We start from the raw sequence: 22,097 nt of genomic DNA on the forward strand, positions 1-22,097 counted from the left end.
CCTCCTCTCCCAGTGCTACCCTCTGGTACCTGCCGGAGAGGAAGGACCGGAACCACCGCAATACGGTGTCCCCAATGCCCAACCCCTCCAGGCAGTCCAGGAGGATACCGTGGTCAACGGTATCAAAAGCCGCTGAGAGGTCGAGGAGAACAAGGAAGGAGCATTCACCCCTATCCAGAGCCCTCCTCATATCATCTACCAAGGCGACCAAGGCCATTTCTGTCCCATGCCCAGGCCTGAAGCCCGACTGAAATGGGTCTAGATAATCAGTTTCTTCCAAGTGTGCCTTCAATGGCACCGCCACCACCCGCTCAATCACCTTGCCCAAAAATGGCAGATTTGAGACTGGGCGAAAGTTGTTCAGAACCTGAGGATCCAAGGAGGGCTTCTTTAAGAGCGGTCTTATCACTGCCTCCTTGAGGGCTGATGGCATCACTCCCTCCTCAAGGGAGGCGTTCACCACCGCCTTGATCCCCTCACCCAGTCTCTCTCAGCAGCCCATAATGAGCCAAGATGGGCAAGGATCAAGTAAGCAGGTGGTCGGCCGTACAGATGAAAGCACATTGTCCACTTCTTAGAATGCTCCAGTGGTTCCGGAGCCACAGGACCGACCAGGCTCTGGACCACTTGGAACAGCCTCCTGGGACAGCACTCTGCAGACGCGATGGAGGCAGCATAATATTCCTTTTTTGCTGCCTTCACCGCCACGTGATAGGCTGAAGATACAGCTTTAGCCCGTGTCTGATCGTCTTTGGAGCGAGACTTCCGCCACCGGCGCTCTAGCTGTCTCACCTCCTGTTTCAGAGCTCGTAACCGCGGATTGAACCATGGTGCAGTCCGAGCCCTGTTCAGGGGGAGAGGGTGTTTCGGAGCCACCTGATCTAATGCCCCAGTGATTGCGGCATTCCAGCCACCCACCAGGGTCTCGACCGAGTGGCCGTTGGCGTGCCCCAGAGAATCCCCAAGCGCGTTCAGGAATCCATTTGGATCCATAAGACGCCTGGGGCGGACCATTTTAATGGGTCCTCCACCCCTGCGGAGGGGTTGTGGAACCGAAAAGTCCAACGTCACCAGATAGTGATCTGACCATGACAAGGGGGTGGTGGATATACCCCCGACTTCCAGATCACTCCCCGCTTCTCCAGAAACAAACACGAGGTCTAGTGCATGACCGGCTACATGGGTGGGCCCAGTTAGAATATGGTGCAGCTCCCAGGAGGCCAGGGTCTCCATGAAGTCCCGAGGTGCTCCCGTGAGGATGGCCTCTGAATGTACGTTGAAGTCCCCCAACACCAATAAGTTAGGGGACTGTACACGCACATCAGAGAGTACCTCAAGCACCTCAGCCAGGGAGTCAGTCGTGCAGCGGGGTGGATGGTACACGAGCAGAATATGCCTGCAGGCAGCAATTGTCTTGTTTTACTGATTGCATGTAAGATATTCTGGAGCTTTTTTGGCTGAGGATTAGGATAAAAATACTTTAAATGAACAAATCTACATCACTGGGAGAATCACTGTCCCCTGAGAAGCCCCATTGCGGCAACTATAACTGTGAAATGTTGGTCAGCAGAATTTTCCACTCAGAATTCCACCCAAAATTCCTAGACAGATGGTATTTCCACATAGCATTTTTGTAATGTGCCAAACAGCCCATGTACACACTTCCAGAGCACTCAAGGTATTCAAGATCCAGGGGGAACAGGAAGCTCAAGCAACTTTGTACTTCCTGTCCCTGCACCTCATGATCAAATGCACAAGCTCTCCCACACTGCAAGCTTACAATAATTCCACCTGGATATTACAAAGAAGCCCATTTCAAATGTCTGGAGTCACTCCAACCTCTGTGCCTTTCCTTTCACTTTATCTATACATGAGAACATCAGGGGAGCCCTGATGCTGGACCAGACCAGGGCCTACCTAGTCCAGCATTCTGTTCACACGGTGGCCAACTGGCTTAGCCAGTGTGTGAACCACTGTGTCTACGTTCCCATGTGCACATTTCCATGAGTTTCAACATTTTTTCTTGTCTCTTGTTAAGATGTGTTGCCTCCTACATTTCCAAGCCCGGGACAAGGACCCTCGACGGAGAGCGTCTGGGGTGCTGCGTCCATCAGCAGTGGCCGTGTTCATCCTGGCCAAGGAGCAGCATGTGGCCCACGTCCCACAGCACCATCCGCTCCCACTGATCCACTGCCAACAGCAGCCGTCTCGGGCGGGGGTGGACAGGGCACCCTGCCACAGGGGCAGGGTTGGGAGGGGGCCGCCACAAGGAAGCACAGAGAACTTCTGCCGGGGATCCACAGGGCCCACACAAACCGATCCAGTTGGTGTCCTTGCCACCAGTCCAGCCCCATCCCTCTAGAACAGCAGGAGGGCGGGGGGAATTGTGGCCCTCTAGATGTTTTGGCCTACAACTCCCTTCATCCCACACCACTGGCTATCCTGGCTAGGGCTGATGGGAGTTGTAGGCCAAAACATCTGGGCGACCTTGCCAAGCCTCACTCCAGTACCTTCGAAATGGCAACCCGGGGGGGGGGGGGGGGGCTCCAGCTACAAGCAAGTCAGCCAGAGACACGTTGAAATCAGTGGTGTAGTGGCGGCAGGGCTCGCAGGGGCGCCACACCCACACTTTTTGATTGGCGGGGTTGCAGAGGCCATCTGCCCTGCCCTCAGACATCCCATTCCCCTCTCAGCTTAGCTATAGTTCACACAGTAGCAGAGGGCGGGGCAGCAGGGGGGGTGAATTTTCCCAACATCAAGATATTGTTTCCTGTTATAATGCAAAGTATTTTGCTGTGGGATGGTCTTGAGTGGGCCATTAAGGCCCATTAGCTTTATAAAAGACCTGTTCCCAGAGGAGATCAAAACTGGTAGAACTGGTTTCTTGCTGTCTAGCCCTGTTGCAAGGCAAAGCGTTGGGGGGGGGGGGGGCTTGATTTTGAATGGGTAATTAAGACCCATTTGTTTTACACAAGACATGCATATAACACACCCCAGGGATCAAAACAGTGGCTGCATTTTTGGACTCTCCTTGGAGGCCTGACTATGGGAGGTCGTGATGAGCCCTTCCACATCACAAGTTGCCGCTGCATCCCTGGGTGCAGTGGATCTTGGGGCAGCCCCCTCAGAGAGCACAGTGCAGCCACGTAAATGGGGAAATGTCCTGGCTGGCCCCCTGAAAGGAGGAGGCCAGGGGGCATCAGGAAGGGGGGTCTTGGACCACTTTGTGAAATGGGAGGAGGCAGAGAACAGGACTCGTGTGTTGTTGTCATGAAGATGTCAGTCACCAACCAACAGGAGCCTCGGGCACAAGCGCGGCCCCCATCCACGCAGCTCCAGTGCTCTTGCTGGTCATGCTTAGCGGAGGGAAAATCCCATTTGCCCAGAAATGGTAGGTTCTGATTTGAGTACTGAGCCAATGCAATTCCACCAAAGCCAAGATACTAGCAAGGGAAGGTCCCTTTTGGATGGTACTTTATTGGCTTGGTTGTGGTTTATCTCTTATCTATCTTCAGGTATGCTGCCCTAAGAGCTTTTGGCCATAAGGTGACTCATAGGCTGAATGAATGAATGACCTGGGAACTGGTGCACCAGGTGAGAAGCCACACCACCTTCCACACACAAAGGACATCTCAGCTGGAAAGGGTTCCCCCCACCATCCAGCTCCCCCCGCTGCCGCTGGAACTGTGAGTACCTTTCAGCTCCAACAGCTGGTCATGGTATTTCTCGCGAAGCTGCACCTCCCGCTGGTAGCGCTCCTGCAGCGAATGGTTGGCGTGGGATACCTTGCTGATGGCCGAGCACATCTGGGAGGGGGAAGGAAGCCCGGAATGTGGGGGGAGGGCTGCAGGGGGAGTGCTGCTGGGCCCAAGTCCCCCCACCCACTTGCTGGCCTCCCGGGGGGCCCAACCAAGCAACGGCCACAGAGCTCTTTCCACAGGCCGCCTGTGAGTGACCCCTCCCCCTCCCCGCCCTTCAGCTCTCCTGTCTTTTCTCTCCTATGGAGGTCCGAACGCAGCCAAGAGCTGCTGCCTAGCATGACCCCCCCCTTGCACAGCACGCCAAAAACACGCGCCCCTTGTGCAAGTGCTGGCTCTGCCCTGCGGCTCCTCACCACTTGATCAGATGGCAGGTCAGGGCAGGTCCCCGCAAAACTCGCCCAGCCTCCGGGCTAGTTATTCAGTAGTGGCTTCTGCCAGGGGCACTGTCCAGCAACTAAGAAGAGCCCTGCTGGATTAGGCCAAGGAGGCCCATTGAGTCCAACATTCAGGTTATACAGTGGCCAACCAGCTGCTCCAGGGGGACACCCCCAAGTGGGACACGAGTGCAGCGGCAGCCTCCAGCTCGCGTTCCCCCGCCACCAGTGTGCACAGGCACACGGCCTCTGAGCTCGGAGAAGAAATACAGCCATCAAGGCTACGAGCTGCAGATAGCCTTATCCCCCTCCGTGGATTTGTCTAATCCCCCTCAAAAGCCTTCCAAGTGGGTGTCCATCACTGCATCTCATGGTGGCGAATTGCATGGTACCGCCACGTGCTGCGTGAAGAAGTCCTTCCCCGCAACGGATCTCACCTGTTGCCGAGCCTCGCAGAGCGCAGCTTCGTAACAGTCGGCAAAACTGCGCACCTGTCCACGCAGGCTGCCGTAGTCAGATCTCATGCCCTGGAGGAGAGGCTGGAGGGTGTCTAGGCGCCGCTGCACCCCTGAGGAGAGAAGTGGAGAAGTGGACCGTGTGTCTGGGAACCTCCTAGCCTGCCCGCCCTTCCTCCGAGGAGCAGAGCGCACTAGCCTCACAACAGCCCTGAGGTGTGGCTTAGGCCGAGGGAGAAGGGCTTGCCCGAGACAATTCCACGGAGGGCGTGGTGCTGGATTTCCAGCACCCAAACCCTCCCCTCACCTGGAATACCCAGAGGCCCCTCCGCGCCAGACGTCCTCACCCCGCCACTGCTGGGAAACGTGTCCATGAGCGCCAGTTCTCCCTCCCCTGCCCACTCTCTGGGGCTTGTGGGGCCCCGCCCAGGCAGGGCCCCGCCCCGCCCCACCTGCCAGCTGCTCGCGCAGGTGATGCAGGTGCTGCTCGGAGCACTGAGAGGCCTCCCGGATGGCCGCCTCCTTCTGCGCCTCCAGCTGGCCGATCTCGCACAGCAGTTCCTGGCGCAGCCCAGCAATCTCAGACTCGTAGGCGGAGATCTGCCAGGAGAAGGCCTTGGGTCAGCACAGGGGGACCACATAGCTGGGCTTTTTAAAGACCCCACTACAGCGCAGGAGGAGCATTTTCTTAGGGGGCCCCACCGATGGACAGGGGAGGGCTAACCGCCCTCCCCAGTGCTGTGCCTCCCCAATCACCCCTCCTCCTGTGCAGTCAGGTTTTTCAAAAGCCCCCATCTGTGCCAATGGAGGTTTTAAAAGCCTGATTGGGGGGACATTTTCAGAAGGGGGAGCATGCGTGTGTGAGTGCGAATGTGTGTGAGAGGGAGCGTACGAGTGTGTGACTGTGGGTGCATGAGTGTGTGAATGGGGTCCGGCCACGTCCCAGCAGGGTGTGGTCCCTGCACACCTTGAGCGTGGCCTGCCCTGTGCTGATGGGTGCCCCCGCTGCACTTCCCGGAGCGTATTTAGCCCTCAGGCTGAGAAAGGTCCCCCCACTCCTCTAAGGAATCAGGGGCTGCCATCACGGGGCACAGGAATGAGCCGCTTTAGTGCTCAGCCCTGTTGAGCCAGGGGTTCTGGTGCTGCACGGCATAATTCGAACCCAGCCCGTCTCACCTTGTGCCTCAGGCCAGCGGCCGCCTCCTCGGAGCTCTGCAGCTGCTCTGTCAGCTGCTGGCACCGCTCAGCCTGCCAGGAGAGCTGCTCTGTCAGGGCCCGGTTCTGCTCCTCCGCTTCCACCATGGCCTGTGGGGTCTGCGGGGAGCCCACCTCCACCGTCTCAGTGATGTGCTGAGAGGGGAAAAGCCAACCAGCCAAGCCACTGCGGTCAGCAGCACCTGGTCCCATATTCATTCCAGACCATCAGGGTGGGTGGCAGCGACCAACGCACCTGGGACCATGTCCTGCCCCCCCCCACGCCTGACCCCAGAAGTGCACGTTCGAGCGTGTGTGTGGGCGTCTGTGTGATACACAAGCACACATCTGCCCCCAGTGCCAGTACACTTCACATTTCAAGTATACACTGAAACATCTCACTGAAAACCAGATGTGTGATTTGTCTCTCTAGCATCCTGGCGATACAGAGAGGCACCTCTTGCCTTGGGTTCAAGATGCAGTTGCTAACTCCTGAACCAGGGCGGTGGGGGTGTCAGGCACAGGCTTGCCCTGCGCACCACAATATGGCTTGGGGGAGAGGAACTCTGCGGAAATATGCCAAATCCACAAGAGCAGCCTTCCCCAACCTGGCGCCATCCAGATGTAGTGGACTACAACCCCCATCATTCCCAGCCAGCATGGTGGCTGGGAATGATGGGGATTGTAGTCAACCACATCCGGAGGGCGCCAGGTTGTGGAAAGCTGTACAAGATTCTTCCTGTTTCCCGCCTCCCAGCTGAGCAGAGTAGAGAAGAGCAGAGCAAGCTGCTCCAGCTGGTCCAGGGACTACAGAAGCAAGCAAGCTCCCAGAGAGCGAGCGAACAGAGCGAGCGAACAGGGGGAGCAAACAGGAGTTGGCCAGGGAAGTTTGGCAGGGGAGGTCAAGGGGGAGGCCCCTAACAAATTCTGTTTTCAATTTCTTTTCTCATAACACACACTTCCACACCAGTGGGACTCTGCTTTTAACCTCTACTGAGTAGAGGAGCAGGCACAGGCTAGTCCAGAACAATCACAAAGCTAGACACAAAAAGGGAAAAGAGGCTATGGAAGGACAAGACTCACCAGTGGTGGTGACCTGCAAGGTCTGTGCAATGTTTGTTTTCTTGCCTGAGAACACATGGCCTACACCTGCAACAAGTGCAAGTTGATCACGCCGCTGGAAGAAAAAGTAAGTGGACTGGAGCGGCGACTGTCGACCCTCCGGGGAATAAGAGAACCCGAAGAGTTCTTGGACAGAATGGGGGAACTACAGCAGCAAAGGGAAGACCAGAAGCTTGAAGAGCAACAGCAAGATGAGGCAGTGGGAAATGCTGAGGTGAAGAAAAATGGAGTAGAGGATACTCCGTGGAAAAGGGTGACAGTTAGGAGAAGAAGAACTAGACGCCACTCTGCACCAGTGGACGCAGTGGAGCTGTGGAACCGATTCCAGGTACTTGCGGATGAGACTGGAGGACAGCCTGCAGAGGAAGAATCACAGGGGAACCTACATGAGAGTGAGCAAGAGGCTAAAGGTCAGTCAAACAGAGGCGATGAAACCCAGGCCTACAACAACAACAAGAGTGGTAGTAGTGGGAGACTCCTTGCTGTGTGGGATCGAGACCCAAGTATGTTGCAAAGACCCGTGGACTCGCCAGGTATGTTGTCTCCCAGGAGGACGGATTAGAGACGTGACTGAAAGGTTGCCTGCAGTCATAAAGTCCACTGACAGGTATCCCTTTCTTCTCATCCATGTGGGAACAAATGATACCGCCAAGTGGAGCTACGAAGAAATCACGTCAGACTTTGAAGCTTTGGGGAGGAAACTCAAGAACTTTGGGGCCCAGATACTTTTCTCATCCATCCTTCCAGTAGTTAGAAGAGGGATAGAAAGGCAACGAAAAATGCTCCGGGTGAATGACTGGCTACGAAGGTGGTGTCGACGAGAGAGATTTGGATTCTGGGACCACGGGCTATACTTCCTGGAAGATGGGCTGTTGGCAAGGGACGGGTTGCACCTCACAAAGGCCGGGAAGAATATGTTTGGCCACAGCATGAAGAACTTCATCAGGAGGGCTTTAAACTGAATCCTACGGGGAAGGGAGATGTAATGTTGGGGGTAACAATGGACGTAGGCTCATGCACTGCAACGGAGAGAACAGCTCTAATAGCGCCCAATCATAGTCTTCAGACACATGTAGGAAGAAAGCCAGACTATGAAGCACACGGTCTTCGATGTCTATATACTAATGCCCAGAGTATGGGAAACAAACAGAACGAACTTGAACTCTTAATACAGGAGGGAAATTATGACTTGATAGGTATAACTGAGATTTGGTGGGATGACTCTTGTGACTGGAATACAGCAACTGAAGGATGTAACTTGTTCAAAAAGAACAGGGGGAACAGAAAGGGAGGTGGGGTTGCACTGTATGTGAAAAAGACATATCTCTGCACAGAAATACAGGAGGATGAGTTGGGTAGCCCCATCGAGAGCATCTGGATCAAAATAAATGGAGGAAAGAATAAAAGGAACCTGGTGGTCGGAGTCTACTACCGGCCACCCAACCAAGGAGAAGACGAGGATGAAACTTTTGAAAAACAAATAGCCAATGTTTTAAGGAAGCATGATGTAGTAGTAATGGGGGACTTCAATTTCCCCGATATTTGTTGGGAGACAAATTCTGCAAAACATGGCCCCTCCAGGAAATTCCTGACTTGTGTGGCAGATAACTTCCTCCTACAGAAAGTAGAGGAAGGAACTAGAGGATCAGATATCCTTGACTTGATCCTAACCAGCAGAGATGACTTAGTGGGTAAAGTAGCAGTTACAGGAACTCTGAGGGAAAGTGACCATGTCATACTTGAGTTCTTGGTTCTAAGGGAAGCAAAAGCCGAGTATAGTCAAATGCGTACCCTGGATTTTAGGAAAGCTGATTTTAATAAACTCAGAACAATGATCAGTAAGGTCCCATGGCAAGCAACGCTAACGAGAAAAGGAGTCTAAGATGGGTGGGAGCTTTTAAAAAAGGAAATTCTCAAGGCACAATTACAAACCATTCCAACAAGAAGAAAAGGTGGAAGACTACAGAAGAAGCCAATGTGGCTTCAAAAAAAATTAGAGGTGACCTGAAAACAAAAAAGGACACATCAGTAAGTGGAGTGAAGAGTGAAGAGCAGAGACATCACACCGACAACAAAGGTCTGCATAGTTAAAGCAATGCTATTCCCTGTAGTAACCTATGGCTGCGCGAGCTAGACCATAAGGAAGGCTGAGCGAAGGAAGATAGATGCTTTTGAATTGTGGTGCTGGAGGAAAATTCTGAGAGTGCCTTGGACTGCAAGAAGATCAAACCAGTCCATACTCCAGGAAATAACGCCAGACTGCTCACTTGAGGGAATGATATTAAAGGCAAAACTGAAGTACTTTGGCCACATCATGAGAAGACAGGATACCCTGGAGAAGGTGCTGATGCTAGGGAAAGTGGAAGGCAAAAGGAAGAGGGGCTGACCAAGGGCAAGATGAATGGATGATATTCTGGAGGTGACGGACTCGACCTTGGGGGAGCTGGGGGTGATAACGGCCAACAGGAAGCTCTGGCGTGGGCTGGTCCATGAAGTCACGAAGACTCGGAAGTGACTGAACGAATAAACAACAAAATAGGAAGTGGAAAGAAGGCCAAGCCACAAAGGAAGAGTACAGGCAGGTAGCACAGAATTGCAGGGATGGCATCAGGAAGGCTAAAGCTGAGAATGAGCTGAGGTTAGCGAGGGAGGCTAAAAGCAACAAAAAGGCTTTCTTCAGCTACATGCATAGTAAAAGGCAGAGGAAAGAAATGGTTGTTCAGCTATTAAATAAGGATGGCAAAATGATAACAGATGACAAAGAAAGGGCAGAGGTGCTCAATTCCTACTTTGGCTCAGTCTTCTCCCAAAAGAGGGTCTAGGAGCCCCCTGGCAAAGGCGAAGTACAGGCTGAAGGGGCACGATTGCAGCTTGAGATCGATAGGCATATGGTCAAGGAACACCTCATTACTTTGAATGAGTTCAAATCTCCAGGGCCAGATGAACTGCATCCTAGAGTCATAAAGGAACTGGCAGAAGAACTCTCAGAACCGCTGTCTATTCTCGTTGAGCAATCATGGAGGACGGGGGAAGTGCCAGAGGACTGGAGGAGGGCTAATGTTGTCCCTATCTTCAAAAAGGTTAAAAAGGAGGAACCTGGGAACTACAGACCAGTCAGTCTGACATCAATCCCTGGGAAAATTCTGGAGCAGATGATAAAGCAATCCATCTGGAAGCACCTTGAAAACAATGTAGTGATTACTTGAAGCCAACATGGATTTGTCAAAAACAAGCCCTGCCAGATAAATCTGATCCCATTTTTTGATCAAGTAACCTCCCTTGGTGGACCGTGGCAATGCTGTAGACATCATATACCTCGACTTCAGCAAAGCTTTCGACAAAGTGCCCCATGATATCCTGTTGAGCAAACTAGCTCAAAGTGGGCTAGATGAAACAACGATCCGGTGGATCCAGAGCTGGCTACAGAATCGGACTCAAGGAGTGCTTATCAATGGGACCTTCTCCAACTGGGGAGAGGTAACGAGTGGGCTACCGCAGGGCTCAGTCCTGGGCCCAGTGCTCTTCAAGATTTGTATTAATGACTTGGAGGAGGAGGTGCAGGGAATGCTGATCACATTTGCAGATGACACCAAATTGGGCAGGATAGCTAAGACTTTGGAAGACAGAAACAAAATTCAAAGTGATCTGGATAGACTGGAGCGTTTGGCAGAAAACAACAGAATGACATTGAATAGGGAGAAATGCCAAGTTCTGCACCTAGGAAAAAGAAACCAAATGCACAGTTACAAGATGGGGATACGTGGCTCAACAACACTGCAAGCAAGAAGGATCTTGGAATTGTTATAGATCACAAGGTGAATATGAGCCAACAATGTGATGTGGCTGCAAACAAGGCCAATGCTCTTTTGGGCTGCATTAATAGAAGCATAGCTTCCAAATCCCGGGAAGGACTAGTTCCCCTCTACTCAGCACTGGTTAGGCCTCACCTTGAGTACTGTGTCCAGTTCTGGGCACCACACTTTAAGAAGGATGCAGACAAGCTGGAGAGGGTTCGGAGGAGGGCAACAAAGATGATCAGGGGACTGGAAACAAAGCCCTATGAAGAGAGACTGAAAGAACTGGGCATGTTTAGCCTTGAGAAGACTGAGGGGAGATAGGATAGCGCTCTTCAAGTACTTGAAAGGTTGTCCCAGAGAGGAAGGCCAGGATCTCTTCTTGATCATCCCAGAGTGCAGGACATGGAATCATGGGCTCAAGTGACAGGAAGCCAGATTCCGGCTGAACATCAGGAAAAACTTCCTGACTGTCAGAGCAATACGACAATGGAACCCATTAGCTAGGGAGGTGGTGGGCTCTCCCACACTGGAGGCCTTCAAGACGAGGCTGGACAGCCCTCTGTCGGGGATGCTCTGACTTGGATTCCTGCATTGAGCAGGGGGTTGGACTTGATGGTCTTGTAGGCCCCTTCCAACCCTACTATTCTATGATTCTATTATAAGAGCCGCCCAAGCCTCCAGGTCAGAGCAGGGCATGACAAAGAATGCACCTATGCAAAGGAGCCTCAAGGACTGAAGCTGGACTAAGCACCTTGCAAGCCTTGTGCAGCTCCTGTTCATCGCAGGGGAGCTTGTACAGGAGAACCTATTGCTGGCTTATGCCCCACTGTCCGTTTGTCTCCAATCCGCTTCCACCCTCCATTCCACAGGCTGCCACCTGAGGCAGCTTCCCCACCTTGCCTCCTCCGGGACGAACCTTCTGATGCGGCCAAAGTCGAACCAGACATGATCTGGATCTCCCCAGGTTATTTCCCTAATCAGAAACCTCCTGTGTCTGCTTTGAAGATCAGGGGAGGGGCACTGGGGCGGAGAGGGTTAACCCTCCCCTCCAAGCCATTTCCCCACTACAAGCCCCCACCCCAAAGAAGGGTGTATTCTAACAGGCAGCTGGACAAGCGTTATGCAGCAGGCAAAGTATTGTGCAAGGGAAACTAAGATTTTGTGCAACTGAGCATATGGAGTTTAATAAGGAGGGAGTTTCTTTAAAACTGAGAGAGTTGACGAGATCTAGAAACTGAAGTCGAATACTGTTTCCTTTGCAGCTTCAGAACCTTATACTAACTGTAGTATAATTACTAAATGTTGGGAGAGGAGAGCGCCTCCCTGTAACTCCCCCATTCTTTGCAAGGCACCTCCACTTTTCTCCCCTCTTCTGTCATCTCCCTTCCCTCCTTTCCTTGGAAAAGCTCCAGGGTGCTGGTCTTGCAGTGGGAGGGAAGAAAGCATCCTACAGCCAGCGCGCGCGCGGTTTGCCCTGGAAGGCAGGATTTCTTTCTCCTGAAAAGCCCGCCCGGGGGGCCCAGATCCAGACGGAGACCTCCGCTGGGCAGGGCAGCAGCAGCCCTGTAACCCCAATTGCACCCCCAGTCCGGACTGGGCCCCCGCTGCCTACTCCTCGCCGCTCCCAAACACGCCGACGAGCTCCTTCCCCCGCCCATGCAGACGGCAGGGGCCGTGATCCGGTTGGCGCCGCAGCAGGTGGCGAGGGGCTAGCGCCCCCCCATCCCCACGCCGGCTGCTTGTGGAAGACCCACCCCGCACCTTGGCCCCAGGACTCCGCCCTGTCCGGACGCGGCGGTCGGCGGGGCCCCGGACAGCCGCGCTCGCCCTCTGGCGGCCAAGGGGGCCGCGCTCGCCTGCGCCTCCGGGGCGAGCTGGAGCCCGCGCAGGCGCGCGCGCCGCCAGGCACAGCGGCGCCTCCAGCTTCTGCCGCACTTTGCTGCCGAGGTCCTCGGAGCAGAGCGCCAGGCTCACTCCAGGCTCGCGGAGCGGGCTGCGTTTACATTCCACCTTGTCCTCCCAGAAGCCCAAGGTGGCATGCACGATCTTCCTCCTCCTCCTCTCCATTCCATCCTCACAACAGCCCTGCGAGGTAGGTTACACTGAGAGGCAGTGACTGGCCCGAAGTCGCCCAGCGAGGAGAACTAGAACCCAGATCTTCCACGTCCCAGCCCAGCATTCTAGGCACCGCGCCACACTGGCTCTTGATGCTGCCCCATGCTGGCTGTTTTGCATTGCCTTCCCCACTCAGGCATTCTTCACTCGTGTTGAACTGCAATTCCCATCATACAGCTGGGAATGATGGGAGCTACAATCCAACACATCTGGAGAGCACGAGGGTGGGGAAGCTGTCCTAATTTTTCTACTGTGGCTTTACACTACTGCAGTTCGGAGACCAACACTTTTGAACTTGGCCACCGGATTTGCAAGACCCGGCACAAGAGGGAGTCACTGCAATGCTAGGACTGGGCAGACCCAGGTTCAAATCCCCACTCAGCTATGCAGCTCACCCCACCTTTTCAGAGATGGAAGGAGGGAGGGGTTATATGCCCTCCAGCCGCTAGGTAATGCTACTCAATTTGGCTTCATTGCCATTTTTTTACCTATTGAACACCACGTTTAAACAATGTTTCTCTTTATTTCTTTTCCCTGCCTCTCAAGAGACCAGAGCACATTCCGGTTAGGGCTGTAGAGAGATCAGGGGTATGGCTAAATGTTATATTGTTAAATAATGGGATCAGCCATTTTTGTTTCTTGGCCCCAGAAACTTTCAGTGCAACTTGAAAATCTGCTTAGCATCTGACAGACAGGTCAAATTAGATGTTTTGGTAGGGAGCTACACACTGTGAATTATGTGGTTTTGGTTTTATTTGAAAGTAAGTGCAGGGACCCCAAGTTGATTGGGACTGCAGTGCATGGGCAGGGGAGGTTTAATCCCTTCCTCCCTAGCTGTGACTCCCCCTGAAAATCCCTCCCCCCATGCAGCAGTTAGTGCTAGGAAAAAGCTCCCACTGGCACCAATAGGAGCTTTTTTTGTAGTACTAACTGCTGGGGGAACAAAGAAGGCAGGGACCTAACAGAAGCAGATGAGACTAAGAACAGGTGGAAAGAATATACAGAAGAACTATGTGTAGTTCTTCTACAGGAAAGATCTTTCTACAGGAAAGATCAGGAAAGATCTTAATGTCCCCGATAGCCATGATAGAGCGGTCACTGAACTTGAGCCAGACATCCTAGAGAGTGAAGTCAAGTGGGCCTTAGGAAACATTAGTAACAACAAAGCTAGCGGACATGACAGTATTCTAGCAGAGCTATTTAAAATCCTAAAAGACGATGCTGTTAAGTGCTGCACTCAATATGCCAACAAATTTGGAACACTCAACAGTGGCCACAAGACTGGAAAAGGTCAGTTTACATTCCAATTCCAAAGAAGGGCAATGCCAAAGAGTGTTCAAACTACCGTATAATTGCACTCATTTCACATGCCAGCAAGGTTATGCTCAAAATCCTACAAGCTAGGCTTCAGCAGTATGTGAAGCGAGAACTACCGGAAGTACAAGCTGGGTTTCGAAGAGGCAGAGGAACTAGAGATCAAATCGCCAACATTTGCTGGATCATGGAGAAAGCAAGAGAATTCCAGAAAAACGTCTGTTTCTGCTTCATTAACTACGCTAAAGCCTTTGATTGTGTGGATCACAACAAACTGTGGCAAATTCTGAAAGACATGGGAGTACCAGACCACCTTACCTGTCTCCTGAGAAACCTGTACGAGGGTCAAGAAGCAACAGTAAGAACCGGACATGGAACAACCAATTGGTTCAAAACTGGGAAAGGAGTACGACAAGGCTGCATATTGTCGCTCTGCTTATTTAACTTATATGCAGAGTACATCATGAGAAACGCCGGGTTGGATGAATCACAGGTCGGAATTAAGATTGCTGGGAGAATTATCAACAACCTCAGATATGCAGACGATACCACCCTAATGGCAGAAAGCAAAGAGGATCTAAAGAGCCTCTTGTTGAGGGTGAAAGAGGAGAGTGCAAAAGCTGGTTTGAAACTCAACATTAAAAAAACTAAGATCATGGCATCTGGCCCCATCACTGCCTGGCATATAGAAGGGGAAGAAATGGAAGCAGTGACAGATTTTATTTTCTTGGGCTCCACGATCACCACAGACGGTGACTGCAGCCATGAAATTAAAAGACGCTTGCTCCTTGGGAGGAAAGCTATGGCAAACCTAGACAGCAGAGTAAGAAGCAGAGATATCACCTTGCCGACAAAGATTCGTCTAATCAAAGCTATGGTTTTCCCAGTAGCAATGTATGGCTGTGAGAGCTGGACTATAAGGAAGGCTGAGCGCCGAAGAATTGATGCTTTCGAACTGTGGTGCTGGAGAAGACTCTTACGAGTCCCCTGGACTGCAAGGAGGTCAAATCAGTCAATCCTAAAGGAAATCAACCCTGAGTGCTCATTGGAAGGACAGATACTGAAGCTGAAATACTTTGGCCACCTAATGCAAAGAGAAAAGTCACTGGAAAAGACCCTGATGCTGGGAAAGATTGAAGGCAAAAGGAGAAGGGGACGGCAGAGGATGTGATTGCTGGATAGCATCACCGATGCAGTGAATATGAACTTGAGCACGCTCCGGGAGAGAGCGGGGGACAGGAAGGCCTGGCGTGCTATGGTCCATGGGGTCACGAAGAGTCGGACACGACTGAATGACTGAACAACAACAACAAACTGCCGGGGGAAGGGGTACATTTTCAGGAGTTCACAGCTGGGGAGGGAAGGATTAAACCTCCCCTTCCTGTGTGCTGCAGTCTCATTCCAGATCGAAAGGACTTACTTTTGACTAAAACAAAAAACACATACTGAGCTACACACTATAAATTTAGTGACCATAATTAAGTCTGCAGAACAACTCCTGAAATCCATCTTAAGACTGTTTCATTCTGCACACATTGTGGCTTTAAGATCATGTCAGATCCCCTGCTCCCCTTTGCTTAACATTTGCATGAGGAAGAGCTCTTGAGAGCTTGAAAGCTTGCTCACTGTGACATTTCAGTTCGTCCTAAGAGTGGTGTTACCCTACCGTGGATGCTGGATTCTTCCGATGGACCAAACTTTACTTCAAGTACTCTTTTCAAAGGGGTACCTATGTGTGTGTTTTTTCCAAAGTCCACAAGTTGGACTCGATGGTCTTAGAGGCCCCTTCCAACACTACTGTTCTATGAAGGCATTGAATAACAGGCCACCCTCTGCGAGGGCACATCCAGGACGCAGCTGCGCTAGGGACCACGTGTGCTGTGCCGGCACTTTCCACCCCTTGCCCAGCAGCCGAGACGCAGGGGTGTTTCGAGTCCATGCAGCCGTGGTCAGAGACCTTCCTGCACTGACGACAGAGCTCCCTTCCCCGGGGAAAGCGACACAGCTTTCCCCCAAGATGCTTCTGAGAAGCGGCACATCTCGATGCAGGGATGTGTCTCCTGCCAGCACCAGCGGGGCCGGATTCTGGGCAAAGCAAAGGGCTGGTGAAGGAGCCCTCATGAGCGGAGCCAGGCATGTCAACACAGCGAGGCCACCCTCGGCCTGCACGAGGGGAGAGGCGGCCGGAGGAAGGGGCTCACCTTCGCCAGCAGGGCCGGGGGCTGGACGGACACCATGGCCAGCTGCTGCAAGAGGCCCTGAGTGACGTGCAGGCTCTGCTTCAGCCCCTCGTTCTCCACCGTCAGGTTGTAGATCCGCTTCTCCGAGTCTGTCACTCCCTGGGGGACAAAACAGAAGCTCATTTCTTCCCAGGGGAGGCTGGTGGCTGTGGTGTCAGTGGGGCGGTGAACCCACTCCCAGTTGCAGTCAGAACTCTAACAGAACTATCCAAAGTGCTTTAGAGTTCTAACTGAAACCTGGAGCAGATTCACCACCCCGCTGACACTGCAGCCACCAGCCTCCCCTGCTTCTTACAAAGGTCTGCTCTCCACTCTCTGCAAGCATCACGCCCCTCCTGAAGGGCAGGCGAGACCCCAGAGGATGACCACGGCCCAGATCCCCCAGTCCAGAAGCGCCTCCAGGCAGCGCCATTCCCTGCCTCCCTCTGCGGGCTTCCTCCGTTGCCCCAGCGCACAGGCCCAGGTATGGATTCTCCCTCCCACGTCCGCTCTCTGCCTTTGGCTCTCCCCAAGCAGGAGGCCTGGGGTGGGGGTGGGGTGCCAGGCCTTCCTCACCCTGCCCACGCGAAGCCGGGCCAGCTCCTCCTCTCGCTCCTGCATCTGCTGCTTCAGACCTTGGATCTGCCGGGACAAGCAGCACCAGGCATGTCAGCCTCTCCCAGCCGAGGGGGCCGTGGCAGGGGAAAGCAGGCTGGGCCCCACCATGGGCCTGACTCTGGAGCAGGCCTTCTCTGGCGGGCACCAAATCTGCCAGCTGAGCAACAAGGCGGAACCAGCCAGCAGCCTCAAAAGAGGCACTGGAAACCCAAGGAGGCCACAAAAACATTTAGTCTGTAAAACACCAGGGCCCCCGATGGCACAATGTTAACAAAGCTAAAAGTAGCAGAGCATGGATGGTGTTTTGCAGAGCAACAAACTGAAAGGCAGATCCCTGCCCTGAGGAGCTTACACTCTGCCCTTCAAGACAAGTGTGGGGGGGGAGGCAGGATGTGGGTCACAGTGGAAGAACCAGCATTAGGAACATTGAAAGCTGCCTTATACCGAGCCAGACCCTTGGTCCACCTAGCCCAGTATGGCCTACACTGACTGGCAGCCGTGGCTCTCCAGGGTTTGAGGCAGGGGTCTTTCCCTGCCCTACCTGGAGATGCTGGGGGCTGAATTTGGGACCTGCTGCATGCAAAGCCGGGGCTCCACCACTGAGCTACAGCCCCTCCGCAAGGCGTCCAGTTCACTTAGACATTCTTCAGCTCCATTAAAGCCAGGTATAGGGAATGAGGGAGTGTAGCAAAGTGTCATGGAGAAGGTGGGGTTTGAGGGGGTGCAACACCTGGACAACAGCTGTGCAATAAGTGTGGATGGGGTGAACACTGCCTGGAAAGCCCCACATCTAGAAATATATTCTCCATTTTCCTCCAATATGATAAACGGCAGAGCATGCTAGGTTGCTCTATCTCTGGGAGCAGATGTGCCTGATGCAGACAGATGTTTCTCCCCTGTACACACATGTTGGCACTCATTCCCACATGTGCCTACAGCTGGGTTGATTGAGCCCCTGTATGTCCCGCCTCTCCTCAAAAGCTCAAGGCAGCTGACAATAATTACAACTATAAAAGCCACACTGTAGAGCCATAAAGGAAACAATAAAACACCCTTCCCCAACTGGCGCCCTCCAGATGCATTGCACTACAACCCCCATTATCCCCAGCCACCCTGGCCAATGGCCTTGCTGGGCCTGGATGATGGGACTTGTAGTCCAGCAAACCTGGAGGGCGCCAGGTTGGGGGAGGCTGCTATAAACCATGCCCACCAAACCTAGAACTCACCTGATAGTGGAAACTCCCAGCCAGCCGCTGCTTCTCTCGCTCCTGCTCTTCCGCCTGCTGCCTGAGGCCTGCCACCTCCTCGGCCAGCCGACTCCTCTCCCCCTGCAGGGCGCTGATGGACTCCACCAGCTGGTGCACGCCCACTGGGGCCACTGGGTAGAGCAGGCGGGCTGAGGGCAGCCTCACCCCTGGCCAGAGGAGATCCAAAAGGTATGTCACCACCACAGGCAAGGGGAGCAGGCCTGGGGGGCGGGGAGGGCAAGGGGAGGGCCTGGTCTCCACGGGCAGGGCCTGGACCAGAGCAGGGAGCATCAGCAGCTGCCTCCGGGGCAGCCCATTTCAAAGCCAGGAGACATTTGCCTTGACTCCTCCCGATGGGGCAGAAGACGAGGTCGCCACAGCTTCCCTTCCCCAGTCCTGCCGCCCCCGGGCTCACCCCGGCTTGCCGTGTGGTGCAGCTGGAGCCCTGACCAGCTACAGCAGGATGCGGGGGAGGGAGGGGGACAGGACCAGGGGGCAAGCGGGAGACACCATGGTGGCCTGGTCTCCTGGCACACCAGGACGCTTCAAGGCGTACCAGTGAATCTGGCAACCCCAGCCGCAGCTGCTGCTCCCCACCAGCGGGGGCCCCGGCCAGGCATCGGCGGTCTGAAGGGCGGCATGCTGGACTTCGCAACCTGCCTGACAGTCTCCTCTGGAGACCCACCGTGGCCCTCCGGATCTTGGGCCATCAGCATTTTTTCCCCGCCCTGCAACCCGGGACGGGACCTGGGACCTCTAGCATGCAAAGCAGGTGCAGTGACTGAGCTGCATCACGGGGCCTTTCGCTGGCCATGATCATTCACCCTCTGGATTGCAGGAGGGGCAGCATGGCCAATCCCCTGGCCAAAGGGGCTCGCGGGGATGCGGACTGCTGCACTGAGGCTGGCTTTCCAAGCTGGGGCTGGCAGCATACTGCCCTCGCCACCCCCCAGGCGGGGAGAATGAAGGAGGGCGCTACCCAGAGCTAGCAACACGCCCTTGCTGCCACCGAAATTCATGGTGGCAAAAGCATCGCCGGTTTAGTGCTGATTCTCAATGGCAAACTACTAAAGAAGCCAAGAGTGGACACAGCTCGCTTGAGAACAAGCAAGATTTGGCCATTTCAGGCTTCCTCAGTTGTTTGCCACTGAAAATGAGCAGCAAACCAGCATTTTTTCCCCAGCAACCCAAGGAGTGTGGGACACCCCAGGGAGTGTGGCCCCGGGGGGCTTCCAAAGTTGCCCAGCCCTGAATTAATGGATGGAATATTCTGGTTTCACACTTCTGAATGGCTGGGTGGGCTTGAACCTGCATGGAGGTCCTTCGTTAGCCCACATGGGCAATGGTGATGACAGCAGGTCTAGCAGCAAAAGGTGGCCACCCTGCATGGCATTGCGTATCTCCTGCTGAGTGTGAGAAGCCCCAGGCGGAACGCTATCTGCCTTTCCTCGGCACCACAGCCCACCACTGGCCCAGGATCCAGTTATGACCTCGCAATGGCCCCATTTCCTGTGCGGACTACAGAGAAGTCCAGTGCAGACATAAGACCAGATTAATTGCAAAACACTTCTCTCTTATAAAGAACTCAAGTTTGATCCAGCAGCTTAGCCCTTGCAAATCTTGTCTTGATCCTCTTAACGTGCAGAGTTGCTCTTGCCATGGATTCTTTTTCGATACAGCAGCTTGGCTCTCGCAAATCCTTCCTTGCTTAACTTGCAGAGGAGTTCCTTCTTGGTTTAACAAATCAGGCTAGTTTTTGCCAATCTTATTTTACCTTATTTAATGAGCAAATGAGCTCTTGGAAGCAGCCGGGCCAGCTCTAGCAATTCACTTACTGCAAAGCTGGCACGGCTTATCCTATTTGCTGACCATATTATTTAGAAAAACTCCGTGAAGAAGTAGAGCAGTACTTTAGATATGAAAATGAGCAGTGCTACCACGAACCATATGGTGGCAGAGAGGCGGATCAGCCCCTCCCCGCTCCCCCACCCATCTGGAACCCCCCTGCCCAAGAGGGTGCGCCTGGGGCAGCTGGACTCGCCTTCGTGCATCTCTGCCAGGAGGCCTTGTTGCTCACAGATGACGCCCTCCAGGCTTTCGATCAGGCTGAGCTTGTCCTTCACCCGCTGCCTGTAGGCCCTCTTCAGCCCCCGCAGCTGCTTGCGACGCCGACGCTCTTCTGTGCGCAGGCGGGAGCGATACTCGCCCGCCTTCTCCTGCAGCTGCTGCATCTGGGTGTAATGCTCCAAGAAGGAGAGGAGGTGGGACATCACAGAGAGGAGTGGGGACTCTGGAGGCTGAGGCCGGGGGGCGCAGAAGCACACAGAACCCAGCGGACAAGCAGGTCGGGGTCAGGAGTAGGTGAGAACAGAGGAAGAGAACAGAGGAAGACAATGACATTCGCAACACGCCTTGTAGAAGGGGCAGGAAAACGCGGGGGGGGGGGGTGTCTTGCGCTCTCCTTGGATTCCCTCTCCCTGTATCTTCCACTGTTTCTTCTCCTATTACCAGGTTGTGTGAATCCCACAGGAAAGGGGATGATGTGCACAGGATCTGAAACGAAGGAGATCTATGAAGCTGTGGTCCTTACTCTATAGTACAGAGGGTGGGCAGAAGGTGGATCTCCAGATGTTTTGGACTTCAACTCCCAGGGGCCCCTGCCAGCATGGCAAATGGTCAGGAATGCTGGGAGTTGAAGTCCAAAACACCTGGAGACCTGCTTTCTGCACACCCCTGCTATAGGGGAGTAATTTCCTCCAAGCTGGTCATACTGTTCTGGTGCCTGCCCTGCTCATGTATCAAGCGGGGGGGAGGGGGAGGCCAATGCGAACATCAAAGGGGCTGAGCCAGTGGGGTGAGCTGACTTCTCCCCATTCCCATACCTCCCTCCCCCACGACCTGTTACCCAGGCTCACTTCCAATACTGAGCCAGGCTGGGGCAAAAAAGAGCGTGGGCTACAAAGAGTGGGGAAGAAAGAGTCCCATCACCCACAGGGCCCTTTTGGTGTTGAAATGAGACCCCCACCCCATTCCCATGCTTCATACACAGCCAATGGGCGTGGGTGCCCCCTTCCTGTCTAGGGGCTGCTGGAAGACTTTGCCTCCATCCGTTAAAGCAGGAGGATCCAAAAGGAGGAGGAGGATCTCTTTGTGCCCGTTTGGGTCTCCATTTGGGGGCAGCATTCACCATACTACGGCTTGTTGCGTCGGACTGGTGGGCAACAGCCAAGACTGGGATATCTGGCCAAGAGATGCCGTGGTCTCAGGAAGACTCTTGGACCTTTCATGGGGTATCTTCGTGGTCATCCTATATCCCATCTTTCCTGCAAGGGCAGCATACATGATGGGCTCACACGCCCCTCCACTGAGACAAGGCTGAGAGCCGGTGGCTGGCGCATGGCCAAACAGTGACCTGATTCACACATAATGCTAATGCATGGTCAACCCATGGTTTGTTGCCCCCCCCGGGGCTTGTCTAGCGGACAACTGAACGAACTGTGGTTTGTTTTTTCAATCCCTGGGTTGTTTGCTTTCCTCCTCCTTTGCCCACTCCCTCCCTGTATCCCTTCATGGAGCTGTAGTACTGGCATGCAGAGTGGCTGGGTTTTCTGACCACTCTTGCTTGCTGCCTCTGTAGCCCACCCAACTGAATGGAGATTTGAATCTGGATCTCCCTAGTTGCAGTCCAAGTGCTCTCCGCTACACTACATTGACCTGGTTCACACAACATGACAGCCCACCATAGCTTAATTTACCTGCCGGGGGTTGTTGCATTGTGCCAGGCGCTTTTTGTGTGTGGTGCTCATGGGTTCTTGGCTTGCCATAGCTTGTCGTGTCATGCGAACCCAGGCAGCAGGGGTTGTTTGAGAGTGAGACAACCC

The 22,097-nt window shown here is 53.8% G+C and overlaps 1 protein-coding gene across 1 annotated transcript in view; it reads right to left on the reverse strand.

Annotated features, from left to right (window-relative positions):
* The window catches only part of KIFC2 (kinesin family member C2), a 48,459-nt gene that overhangs the window by 14,116 nt on the left and 12,246 nt on the right, over positions 1 to 22,097 (reverse strand). Inside the window, exons 4-11 of the mRNA XM_084847932.1 lie at positions 20,258 to 20,513; positions 18,196 to 18,383; positions 16,928 to 16,993; positions 16,334 to 16,471; positions 5,767 to 5,940; positions 5,043 to 5,190; positions 4,573 to 4,703; positions 3,695 to 3,806 (exon numbers count right to left, since the gene is read on the reverse strand). Of these exons, the coding sequence (XP_084704058.1) occupies positions 3,695 to 3,806; positions 4,573 to 4,703; positions 5,043 to 5,190; positions 5,767 to 5,940; positions 16,334 to 16,471; positions 16,928 to 16,993; positions 18,196 to 18,383; positions 20,258 to 20,513 (1,213 nt within the window). The remainder of the gene's footprint in view (positions 1 to 3,694; positions 3,807 to 4,572; positions 4,704 to 5,042; positions 5,191 to 5,766; positions 5,941 to 16,333; positions 16,472 to 16,927; positions 16,994 to 18,195; positions 18,384 to 20,257; positions 20,514 to 22,097) is intronic.

The sequence above is a fragment of the Heloderma suspectum genome, chromosome 4, assembly GCF_057233095.1.
Source record: "Heloderma suspectum isolate Gila_16-S chromosome 4, 16-S_ref, whole genome shotgun sequence".
Lineage (NCBI taxonomy): Eukaryota > Metazoa > Chordata > Lepidosauria > Squamata > Helodermatidae > Heloderma > Heloderma suspectum.